Source organism: Mytilus trossulus, chromosome 13 (assembly GCF_036588685.1).
Source record: "Mytilus trossulus isolate FHL-02 chromosome 13, PNRI_Mtr1.1.1.hap1, whole genome shotgun sequence".
Lineage (NCBI taxonomy): Eukaryota > Metazoa > Mollusca > Bivalvia > Mytilida > Mytilidae > Mytilus > Mytilus trossulus.
This window is the reverse complement of record NC_086385.1, coordinates 30681908-30695115: the sequence shown is the minus strand read 5'-3', so window position 1 is coordinate 30695115 and position 13208 is coordinate 30681908. Positions and strand designations below refer to the sequence as shown.

The window sequence follows — 13208 nt, the reverse complement described above, 5'->3', positions numbered from 1 at the left end:
TATATGACCATTTAAAGCATTAACAAAATGCTATGTCACTTCCAAGGTCTACTTTAAAAATGGTATATGAATGTCTCAGTCTGATTTTGGTGATCCTGTTTTGTTGCATTGATATAACTGCTTGACCCACATTTTTATTTTACACCAGTTTACAAGAAAACAAATCTTGGACACAGGATCTATAGTTTATTAAGAATCATACTATTCCTATATCTGTGTGCTGATTTTTCTGCAATAGAATACCTTTTCACACATTTTACTCCATTCTAAAAGCACACAATTGCAATAATTTGCAAAATCATGTCTTAACATATCCAGGAAAAAGGTACATAGACATCTCATTCATAATACTACACAAGGAGCAGGATCTGCTTACTCTTCCAGAGCACCTGAGCTCAATTATATGTTGTGGGTTCAAGTTGATCAGTTTTCTTTTTTCTAATTTGTATATTAGTTTAAACTTTTCATCAAAAAGTCTGAAAAAAAATGTATCTACTGAAAATGATTTATTTAGGTGCAGGGGTTACCACACTTTGAAATCTACATGCCATTGGAAGCAAAACAGTGAAAAGTCATGTCATGAAAGGCTACTTGAGAGACCTCACTATGTCAAGGAGAAGTGAACAATTCTAGAAACTTTCCATTTAAGTCATTCAAACCTTATAAAGAATAAAAGACCATCATTTTGACTTTTATATCTTTTATTTTTCTTATGTCTCAAATACTACAGTACATACATGTATATGTCTGACACCAGTGACCGATCAAGAACTTTTCTATTGGGGGGGGGGGGGTTGCTGCTGCTGACTAACTTGGGAGGGGCCCGCTCCAGTGATTACTTATTTAATCAACCATTTTTTTTCCTATGAAAGGGGGCCCTATGAATATGCTAGCTTTGCATCAATGAATCTCAGGTTTTTCAATGACATTAAGTAATATTGTATTGCAACAGTTTAGTGTCTCATGTACATTTACCCCACGTTATCAATATAAAATGGTGGAGTGTTTCACATTGTATGTATATTTGAAAATATAAAAATGTTTAGAAATAAAAGTTTATTAAGTGATGAATAAATACAAAGTCATAAAAATAATGTTAAAATGAAAAATATGTAAAAAGTATTTTAAACAATTAAGGAGAACTATTGTTAAAATTAAAAAGTTTTTTAAAGTAAAATCAAGTCAAATAGTCCTCTGTCCCATACATGTAAATCCTCAATATAGAAATCCTGCTCTTCTTATTCCTATTGTTATCTGAAAATATATAATTTATGCAGATGATATTATCAAATAAATATAATTTCAAACTTCTCTAGAGTTGCTATATGATCGGTAAATTATAATATATTTTAATTGTCTACTGACAAAAACATGCTCTTCTGAGGTCCCAATTTAAAAAAAAAATGTTTAAAGGAAATACTGGAATCCGAAGGATCAATTCCGAAATCCTCAGCTAAAAATACCCAATCCAGACGTCCCGAAAAAGGTCCTCTAGAAAAGGTAATACTTATACACACCAACAGATGTTTGGAAAAATTTTCTACTTATAAATTCATTTACTTTAGTATTTAAAATTCATCACCAGAATAACATACATGTATCAACCTCTTTAATAGATATAAATAATGTTTAAATAAAGTATAAAATAATATGCAACATTATATTATCTTACAGGTATCTGTTATTTAAAAGATAACTTTTCATTCAATCATTCATATCTTTAATTCTTTATACCAGTAATTGATAATAAATGTATCCAATGCCAATAAAACCTGGCCACAACACCTAGCCAATACTGAAGGTGTCAATAAAATTCAACAATAAATCACATATTTTTTTTTAGCATGGAAGGAGGGACAGAATTTATACTTTCCTACTGGTGAATATTTCATATACCTGAAATCTTTAAAAGATACTAGAAAACACCCGTGATATCGCGGGTCTGTGAATGAATTAAAGTATATAACTATGCGCAAGCCTTATTTTAGTATTAGTATTCAAGTTGTCATCTGAATGAAGTTGAATTCTTTGATTCGCTGTTTTATGTAATGCATGCCCACAAACAAATTGAAAACTGTACCTATACGCCTTATTTTTAGTCCAGATTTGTTATCTTTGAAAGTCTTACTGATTAAAATACTACAATAGGTAACAATTTGACAATTTAGTAGTGTCAACCCTGTGATTATGACCGTGTATATAGCATATTAATCCTGAATACACCGTTTGGTGGTGAGCCTGTCAGATGCGGAACATACAGATAAGGTAATAGGTAACAGGTGAATATACTATTGGTATCTGTATTGGACTCGAACCGGAACTTCTTAATTATTGGCAATATTAATTACGTCAAAAACAAAAGGGCCTGGAGTGGTGTAATTTTTAATCTACACTTTTGTACTATATAAGTTAAATATAAAGTTGAATTATTTGATTCGTCGTTTTTACGTGATGACGGCTGACAAATTGGACCTCGTAATTTTAGTAGTATAGATTTTACATGCCCATATGCAATATTGAGCAAAAATAATAGTACTGTTGTTCACATAGACAAGGGTCTGGATGGGGTCTTCTGCATTTCTTTATCATTTAATCTTTTAGTTCATTGGTCTCTATTTTTTTTTATATTTTTTGTCCATAATTTTTCTTTCCTCAATATATAAATTAGCACATCAAAAGTTCAAAATGATTATGACCAGACCTTTGGCTTGCTGCTAGGAATATTTTGATTTTTTTCTGGGATGCATAGGAAGGTGTCCCAGAAAAAAAGTAGTCTATGGTCCGCAAATAGTCAAAAAATAACAAGGACCTAAGAGCTACGGTTCCGCAGCTAGCATGTCATTTGCTCTTTTTTTTTTAACTTATTTTATGGTAAATTTTCTCTATTCTTGTTCCTTTAGTAACAATTCTCTAATTCTTTATACGTTTTAATAGTCATAGTTCCCAGTGGCAGATCCAGGGATAGGGTTCCAGGGATTGGAATCTCCCTTTTTTGGGGACGATCAATGCATTTGAATGGGGACATATAGTTGGAAACCCCCTTTATCCTGGGGATAGTTATTTTTTTCCTATATTTTTATTTTGTTTGTTTTTTGTGTTTTTTGTCACACTTTTTGGGTTCAAAAATAAAAACATTAACCTTTTTACTATTCGAGACAACCAAACAAATCAACACATATGCATTACACAACTGTAAAACTTTAATTAAAATTTAAATGCTAACATTGACCTGCCAAAATTGAAGTTTTATTCAAATTGAAGTCTCACGCTGGAAAAGGGGCGTTTATTTACATGTGGTCTACGGAAATTTACTGGATTTAAGAATCGAAAAGATGCAAACATGTAGCCATAACCCGATCAGATCAATAAATCATGTTATGGATAGTATTAATATCTTTCTACTAACCATTAAAAGTAATAATACTAGGATTTCGTGAGCTCAGAAACCTTAATCTGTTGAAAAATGGCGTAGATTTGTGTGCTTCCTTTTCGCAGCCTCAGTTACAATTTGACACGGAGTGATGGGTATTTATGCAAATATTTAGGGACTCCTATCATCATAGATACTATTTTTGGTCATTTTATATTTAAATAGCCAATAGGATGCAAATGTGTCAGTTATTTTCAGAAGGGGAAAACACCCGCCATATTTTTATCCTCAAATTAACAACGTCACTTGCCATTTTCAGATGTTCGTTTCTTGTAAAATAAAATCTTCTAAGAAGAAAAAATAGCATGGTCACCTGTAAAACTTACCTATATAACTAATTGATGATGAAATGACACAAGTTTAATTGTCTTTAATGATAAATTTCTCGAAAAATCACACGTACACGATGTAAACAAATTGCCGCGATGGCGCGATAGTGTCGCCCTCTATGAAAAATCGCGATTGTCGCCCTTGATTTTCTGGCCGTTACGTCATATGGAAGGAGGCGCAGAATCGATCCGTGGCTTTCCCACTGTCATGTGAACAAGATACTTTAGCATTTCATGTGAACACGAACATAGAGCATGTAATGTAAACATGATAATTATAACAGACTTAAAGTCCCAACTATAACAATTAAATGTGCAATTAGAAGTCTTTCCATTAAATACTATTTTTGTGTATCTTTATATGGAACTTTGAATTAAAAATAATTAGTGTGGGAACGTTTCAAAGAATTAAGTATGATTTTTTTTATGTTTACTGTTTTGACAACGACTGTATTTTAAACAATTATCTTTTTAACAATTCATTACAAAAAATACCAGCGAGATAACTTTGAAAAATATACATTTCTTTTGTATTTATTTTAGCTTTATGATTGTATAATTAAAGAAGCAAATTACCACAAGAAATATTTACACAAGAAACGCCAGCGAAATTAGCAATTTTGCTTACCGAGAAGAGTATTCTATACCAATTGACTCCGATATTGGGTGTAGTGTCACGAAGCGCCAGAGATAGAAATTTAACCGATTTTTTAGTTTTTAAAGATAATTAAGTAATCAAATACTAAGTACCGATCTTAGAGTACTCGAAAATACTATAAAAAAAATCAACAGTTTAAGGCAAATTTCAACATTGTTTTTAAACGCGTAAGCACTCAGAAATGGCAGATAACTCAACAATCTGGTGACGGCAAGATCAAAAAGTTCACTATTAGAGTTGTAAACAAAGAAATAAAATAAGCTTATTACATGGTTAAGTGAGCATTAGGATAAAATATGGAATACTAGAGATTTCCAATAAAATGACGTACGTACCTAACTCGACGTACGTACGTAACAGGACCGGTTATTCTGACCAACTAATTTTGTTAAATGCGTCTCTCAAATTTTTCAAAGTATTCCTTAACCATTAAACCCATTCATAATTGATTTTTTTCATATCAAGTGTTTCTAAGATGATTAAACGAAAAAAATCAGGATTTTTATATATCACGTGATTATTGAGATTCCCGCCTAATTTTCACTGTCATAAGACCACGTATATATACGTATCTTTACCTATCATTCGATTCATTTGAGTTGTCCTTCATGCTATTGACCATGACTTTGTTTTTCCGATATATTTTGTAAAAGTTAATGAACCTATAATTATTTAATATTTTTATTGCAGCTGTTTGTCGTTATCTGATTAGTGTCCCTTTCCTTTTTTCGTTTTTTTCAATGTTTTATAATATTTTATTTCTGTGGGTATATATAATAAAATATATGTTTTTTTTTAACCATTTCCAAAAATTTGAACTCAAAGTGCTAAGCATCATTTCAAACGTTCTATTTTTCTGCAGATAATCTCCTTAATTTACAATCTCGGAAAAACACACGACAACGGGATGTGTATATTTAAAAGAACTATTCAACAGGTTTTGTACTTCTAAGAGTTGACATACACTTTTCTTTCATAAGAAAGTCAACGATTATTAAAAGAAAGAATATTGTAATTGATAATAATGTATGTAAATAAATGTGTACACCAATTAATTACTTATATATAGATTGTAATTTGGAAAGTGTACTTGAAGCAACTTATGAATACTATTATGACTAAAACATTGGCCATTGTGGATAGTAAACTATCAGTTTAAAGTACATAGTAATTGTCTTCAATATCCTGTCCTCAAGTATATCTGATTAAATGTGGATTAGAATGCCAATTTACATACTTGTAACATTTTTGAGACACATATAATGTCACTTCAGTCTTTACGGGAATTTTCTTTCACTCTTCCTTAAGCTCTAAGAAGTGGATTCTAAAGCTTCCACATATTGACACTCAGGTCTCTGATAAAACGTCGCATTCATAAGTTGAAAAACTGTGTGAATGATCGACCTAAGTCCATTTTCATGTACAAAGACGCTGTAAAATGTCTATCATCTCTTCAAGATAAGTATGTTGGTGTTCCAGCGGACAAAGCTTCAAATAATATTGTCTTTATATGTAAATCGTATTTATGTTCTGGACCATATGAGTATTTGGACCATACGCGTATGGTCATGACCATATGCGTATAATACTCGTTTAGTTATTAACGGGTTGGACCATATGAGTATTTGGACCATATAGATATTTTTTTTGTAAATTACATTATAAAAGTTTCAATAATAAAAAAACTTTATTTAAAAAAATGATGGAAACATGACAATGTATTATTTTTATAATACAAATACTACGTAAAAATAAAATATTGATTCCATAGTTTGTTTTCATCGTTAATTACATTTTTACATGTAGGCTTGGGTGACATTTACTTCCATACGGTATCATAGTTTTTTATTTTCATTTGCAAGTCTTGGTTGTGCACGATCCATCTGATTTACATCTTTTGTTTGCGAGTGAAAAGCTAGCCTTTTTGTTTCTCTGCGTACAGTGACACCGAGGTCTAGGGCCATTCCGATATGTTTACGTTTTTTTTTAAAGAAGCTCTAGATCTAAAATATCGTACCATGACTGCAATACATCATTTTCACAAACCACTTAAATAAACTATGTTACTTTCCAGTTACTCCTTAATTGTGTAATGTTGTTCAGTTCATTAAAATTTTTTGGAAGTTTTTTTTTTTAATCGAAATACAATGTATTGCCATTCATTCTTAATAACAAATCGATATTGACCATCGGTAATGCTCATCGGTAATGGCCATAAGTATAAAATGTGTTTATCATAGTTTTGACAAGTAAGTAAAATTAACTAGGTGAAACTTCTAATTTTTATTTAGTTTATCTTTTTATTATAATATCAAAATAAAATTACTTAATAGGCTTTATGATAGCGTCTTTTTGTTTAACGGTCATACCATATGAAGAGTTTAGAAGTATGTAAAGTAAACTGTAACAGAGTGTTAATTACCCCGACCATATGAGTATATACCCATATGGTCATGACCATACGCGTATGGTCCAAATACTCATATGGTCCGGAACATTACTACGAGTGTCTTATAAAAGAATTAGGAATAAATGAGCACTCAGGTAATTCCACATACAAAAACATATCATTTGACAAGGATGATATTTTGGCGAATCATAAGTCCTTCATGGCTTCTATGAACATTGCATTGAACAACAAATCGTAGGACTTACCTTGTTTGTATTGGATACCTAAACTTCACAAAATTCCGTACAAACAACGGTACATTGCCGGCTCATCTGCTTGTTCTACTAAAGAATTGTCCATTAGATTGACTAAAATTCTGTCCGCAGTTAAAGAGGGTCTTCAGATATACTGTGAAACTGTTGACTCACGTAGTGGTATTAACCATATGTGGATTCTTAAAAACTCTAAAGAACTTCTGGATCATTCTAAATCTCGGTCTTTTTCTGAAATTAGTTTTATTTAAAGTTTTGATTTTTCAACCTTGTATACAACCATTCCCCATGTGAAATTGAAAAACCGTCTAAAAGAAATAATCCACAATGCTTTTCATCATAAAAATGGTAGCATACGCTATAAATTTATCAGTTTGGGAAATTACTAGTGTAAAACCATTCAAACGGGAAAACCAACCGTCTAATCTATATAAAAAAAACAAGAAACAAGAAAAACGTATAAATTACATAAACAAACGACAACTACTGTACATCAGATTCCTGACTTAGGACAGGTGCAAACATTTGCAGCGGAATTAAACGTTTTAATGGATTTAAACCGTCTCCCTTTTTCTGAAACAATAGCATCACAACATAGAAAAATACACGATAAAATATCAATTGGCAGGCTTAACTCAATAAAAAAACGTATATTAATACACTATGAACGAATAAATTTGATCTGCGATATCTGAATGCAAATGCACAGTTAATAAAATATTAGGGACAAACATTCAAGGCCAAAAAGCAAAGAAACAAGTCCAAACAAAGCCATGGCAAAACACCACTGCGAAATATTTAACCCTTCGAAAATATTCACTACAAATATTCAAAACTGGTATATAGACAAGATCCATATAGGTATAAAATAACAAAAAAGCATTATAAACAGTATCAACAGGTCGAATTAACGAGAAAATACGATTTCAGAGTACTCGCAGTTACTGACAGCTCGTTTTTTATAAAGATTAGACCGTTAGTTTTCCCGTTTGAATGGTTCAACACTAGTAGTTTTGGGGCCCTTTATAGCTTGTTGTTCGGTGTGGGCCAAGGCTCCGTGTTGAAGGCCGTACATTGACCTATATTGGTTAACTTTTTTAAAATTGTTATTTGAATGAACAGTTGTCTCATTGGCACTCACACCACATCTTCCTATATCTATTAATTTGAGAAAATGTTTACTATAAAAGGTGTGTATGTTCAACTACAAAACAATTATCGACGTCATGTCAATTTCATCATCTAAAACATCTCTTGTTTATTAAATTTAGTAGCATGTTTGTTAAAATTTTAAATTAATTGTGTTAAATGTCTGTGATTTAGGTTTCTACAGTTTTAGCTGATGTAACCAAATCATTACCTCATTAACCTATTATGTCTGTTGGTTTATCTCAGTCACTAAATCTTGTCAATATAACGTAACTTTTAACAGGTTACTCTAGAGCTAGCTCAAAGTACGTTGATTTTGTTGAACGAGGAATACTGCTTTTTCAAAATTTGCTAAGACAGGGCGATGAATCAATAAAATTAAGGTCATCACTCAAAAATTTTACGGTCGCCATCATGAGCTGATTGGCCATTATGACAAAAGTGGGTCAGAAATCATATCTGATATTCTTCCTCGGTCATCATAACCTTCCATCATTACTGAACTAAACAAAGAAATACCACGACGGGTGCCGTATACAGTGCAGAAAATGCTTACCCTTCCGAAGCACATATTTTCACTCCCGGTTTTTAGTGGAGTTCGTGTTGTTTCAAACTTTTACGGACGCCATCAAGAGTTGGTTAACAAGAAAACCACGAATTAAAATTTTCAACAAATAACAAAGTATCTGAAGGAATGAATGAAGAGTTTGCCAATATCACGAAATAAAATATCCACGAAATTGCAAGTTTTTCTCAAACCACCAAAATTGGTACCAAGGAAAATAAATGAATTCAAAGTCATAAAATTGAGGATGGAAATCGGAAATGTGTCTGAGGGACAACAACCAGGGAAAAGAGCAGAAAACAGCCAAAGGCCATCAATGGGTCTTCAACTAATCGAAAAAAATAAGCGCCAGATTGGATGCAGCAGCATGAGCAGCAAGAGCAGCATGAGCAGCATGAGCAGCATGACGGATTTTACTAGTGGAGCAGTCTACTTACCCGTCGTGATCACCTGCAACCGACTTAACATATTGGTAGAGTTCGTGTTTTTCAGTCTTTTGTTTTCTATGTTTTGTTTGATGAACTTGTTTGCCTTTCGTCAATTTTTGTTGTTGCATTTTTTTTCTGTTTCGTTGAATATTTCTCATCAAATAATGAGCTTTCTTGCTGTATTGAAAGCCCATTAGTGACACTCTGTTGATTTCTGCTCTTTGGTCGGTTTGTTACATGTATCTCTATGACACATTCCTCAAGTTTGTTGTCAATATTTGATTTTTGTAATAATATATCAGTAAATAAATACTAATTAAAAAAAGCTGGTGACTTTTATAATTACATATACTAACGTAAATCAAATATTCTGATTTGCAAATGTTCAGTGATTATACTTTGATTGACCTTTAATTGACCTTCAAACATTCACATTCTACTTGAAAAAATATCATTGATGGGAAATATTATTAACCGAATAAAACCACTGTTGTTAAATTTCATGTCTATTAATGAAAGAGATATACCCTATTGTGTCTATCGACATAATTAGTATTGTGGGGCCCACAATAAAATAACGGAAATAAAAAAACATCACAATTATGTGTGAACAAAAAATGCATTTCTACATACATTAATATGTTTGAAGGACATCATAAATACTCTATCGAATACTTTATTTTTATTTTGTTATGGTAGTTGTTGTGTGCTTCGTATCGATCTTTAAGAGTTAAGAAAATTGCTACTGATTTTTATAGAATTTTATTTTGTTGTACACTGTTCCTATTTATTTTTGTTATAACTACGAGGTGCAGAATTAGTTAATATAAAATATAGAACATTGATTAAATTGTCTATCTCTAGATTATTGCCAATAATGTACTGTTTAATTGAGAAACATGATGGGAAACGCTTGATGAGCAGAAAATTATTTTCCTTTTGTAGCGCATGGGTTTCACTTCTGTTTTTGGCATATATCGTGTTGCAGAACTATATGTATAGTGTATATGGACATATAGTTCTGCAACACGATATTAGACCGTTGGTTTTCCCGTTTGAATGGTTTTACACTAGTTATTTTGGGGCCCTTTATAGCTTGTTGTTCGGTGTGAGCCAAGGCTCCGTGTTGAAGGCCGTACTTTAACCTATAATGGTTTAATTTTTGAATTGTTGTTTGGATGGAGAGTTGTCTCATTGGCACTCACACCACATCTTCCTATATCTATATGTTGATCAATGTTTTTTCTTATGACCAAAGTATTGTTTGTTTTCCCTCAAAGATTGATTTTATTTATACTCTGTGTCGTCTATCTCTTATTTATTTATCAAAAATACACCCATGACAAAAAAAGTGTTCAGAAAAATAAACATTAACTTTTCTACCGTCACATACAAGCTCTAGCAAACAATGTATAACTTGTTTTTTATTATTAAAAAATCAATATTCACATTAAATGTAATTAAACAGTTTTTGTAAATTGTTTACCGGATATACACACTTTTGACAAATTCCCTCTCTAGAATTCTATCATATTGTTTCGATCTGACTAATTGTGAATTATCTAATTAATATAGGAAGTAAAACATATGATCATCCATTTTGATAAATTGCATATCTAAAATGGCGGCAACTTTTTGTTAACATGGAAAAAGCTCTGAAAATTCAAATTCTTTGTCAATTTTGTGATGGACAAGCAATTCAATGGAAATGTGATGAGTGCGAAAAGTTCATGTGTTTACCATGTAAAGAATTGGTCCATGACAACTTGAAATCTTTACAGCATCATGGAATTTCCAATGTTGTTGATATTGTGAAAGACAATCCTGATAGTGGGAAGGACAATCCTGCTGAAAGGGAGGTTGCATCGGAGGTAATTTCTTCAGTTTTAAATTCATACACAACTACAATACCGGTCATCAATTCCTTAGTTAGCTCTGAAGACGGCTCTGTTTACTTCATGCATCAAAAGACACAAGATAAAAGTATTCTAGTGAAGGGGGAGCTAAAGGAATCGTCCATTAAATTATCGAAATCTTTAAAGAAACGAATATTCGACATTGCAATAAATAGAGATGACGAATTACTGTTTAACGAGATGGTTGACAATAACAATATATGTATGTTGTCTAAGTCCGGGGAGATAAATACTGTCATCGATACCTCACCAATGAGACCATTATCCTTGCACGTTAACAGGGACAATGAACTGATAGTTGGAATAAAAGAACAAGGACCAATCTTTCCTGTACAAAAAGATTCAGTCAGACAAGTCATCATGTTCGGTAGCGACAATCAGAAAAAAGTTACATTGGATACTGACACAAAAGGAAGAAAACTTTTCAATTATCCCGCTCGTATCGAAACAGATTCTGCAAATGTATTGTACGTTGCTGATTGGATGAATAACGATTTGAGCGGGAGAATAGTTGCCGTTGACACGAATGGGAATCTGAAGTTTTCGTACGAAGGTCATCGAGATTTACAACCATTCTTTCCACATGGTATCGCCATTACACCAAGTGATAATATTATACTTTCGGATCAAAGTAACAATGCATTACACGTTTTGGATTGTAAAGGAGAACTCCTTGGACTACATTTATTAGATAGCATATTATATATTAAAGCACCTTTATCGCTGTGTTTTGACCATGAAGGACATTTGCTTATCGGAAGTGGGAAGTTGGACAATAGTAACTCAAAGATATATGTGACAAAAGTTGGGAAAAAATTCATTTAAATAGGACAAGTATAGATTAGGAGGTGGTCATTCAATTTGTCATAATCAAGCTATACTGAAATCTTTACAAATGCCAACGCATTGTAGTTTCAAATATTCCTTTTAAAAACAAAGCTTGTGGAAAAAATATCTATTTTATGGACAGCAAGTGCTTACAAATTATATTCATTATCTTGGATGATCGTGAGTTACGTATCTGACATAAGTCAATAAGTATTGTACTATTTGTAATTCTATATTAACAAAATGTTATTGTAAAGATAGACAGAACGAATATACATTCCAAATATGGTGTGATAAATTCTAACCTTTTTTTCGTCTTTGATAAACGGATTATCTGAAGTATTTTTGCGTGATTCAATTTTCTTTTTATTGTTCAATCCATTGACAATCCCAGGATTTTGTGTTCTCCTTACCTTACCTATCTTATTCATGCCGGTAAATATTTTAGGCCCTTGTACATTTTGTTTCCATTGCACACGGTCTTTTTTTTGCTGGTCTTGCTGTAGCTCGGCTGTTCTATCCGAGTGATGTTCGTTCGGTCTCTACTGTTTGTCCCCATGTGGTTTTTGCACGCCCAACATTCCCTTTACCCTCTTTTTTCATTTCTATAAGCTCATCGTTTAGTTTCAAGATTTTATGTGGAGGTTTTCATTTAATTTAGTATTGATCCTTATATTTTCTGTATCTGTCTCAGACATTTATTTCAGAAGATGTTCAATTTATTTTTGTCTTGTTCAGTTGTTTCTTGGTTTCACAACCATACAGTAGGACTGAAATGACCAAGCTATTATTCAACCTGGCTTTAAATGACAGAACTGAGATCTCTTTATTTTTCTTAACCTGCTTAATTAGCTTTAAGATTTCTTGAACATGTTGTCCATGTCATTGTCGCAGCCACATTTTCTTCTTACTATTCCTCCTTTGTCAGTTAAATTATCGAAATCCTCTATGTTTTACTTGTTTAACTTTCATTTATACATGGTGTTCATCTGCATTACTTTTGTTTTAGATGTGTGATCTTTAGTCGTATTTTGCTGACATTTTCTTGAATATAAAAAGTTTACTTGTGTTCAGCTGTATATGTTAGAATTGCAATGAAGGTAGTGCTAGGTCGTCAGCAAAATCAAGGTCTTCTAGTTTGGTGGTAAATTTTCATCTGATTTATGATTTTTGATCGTTTGCTTCATGACATGGTCAATGGCAAACTGAAATAGAAGCCAGACATCATGCATCCTTGTTTTACT

The 13208-nt window shown here is 32.1% G+C and overlaps 1 protein-coding gene and 1 long non-coding RNA gene across 2 annotated transcripts; one reads left to right on the top strand and one right to left on the bottom strand.

The window, feature by feature from the left end:
- Positions 1-1038: 1038 nt before the first annotated feature.
- On the bottom strand, positions 1039-3648 carry LOC134695039 (uncharacterized). Its single transcript, XR_010102676.1, has 2 exons — positions 3407-3648; positions 1039-1254 (listed from the first exon to the last, which is right to left on the bottom strand). It is a non-coding gene; the product is annotated as an uncharacterized LOC134695039 (long non-coding RNA).
- Positions 3649-10863: 7215 nt separating this feature from the next.
- On the top strand, positions 10864-11961 carry LOC134694241 (tripartite motif-containing protein 2-like). The gene has a single exon (XM_063555242.1). The coding sequence runs from the start codon at positions 10864-10866 to the stop codon at positions 11959-11961; it is 1098 nt and encodes a 365-aa protein (XP_063411312.1).
- Positions 11962-13208: the final 1247 nt, after the last annotated feature.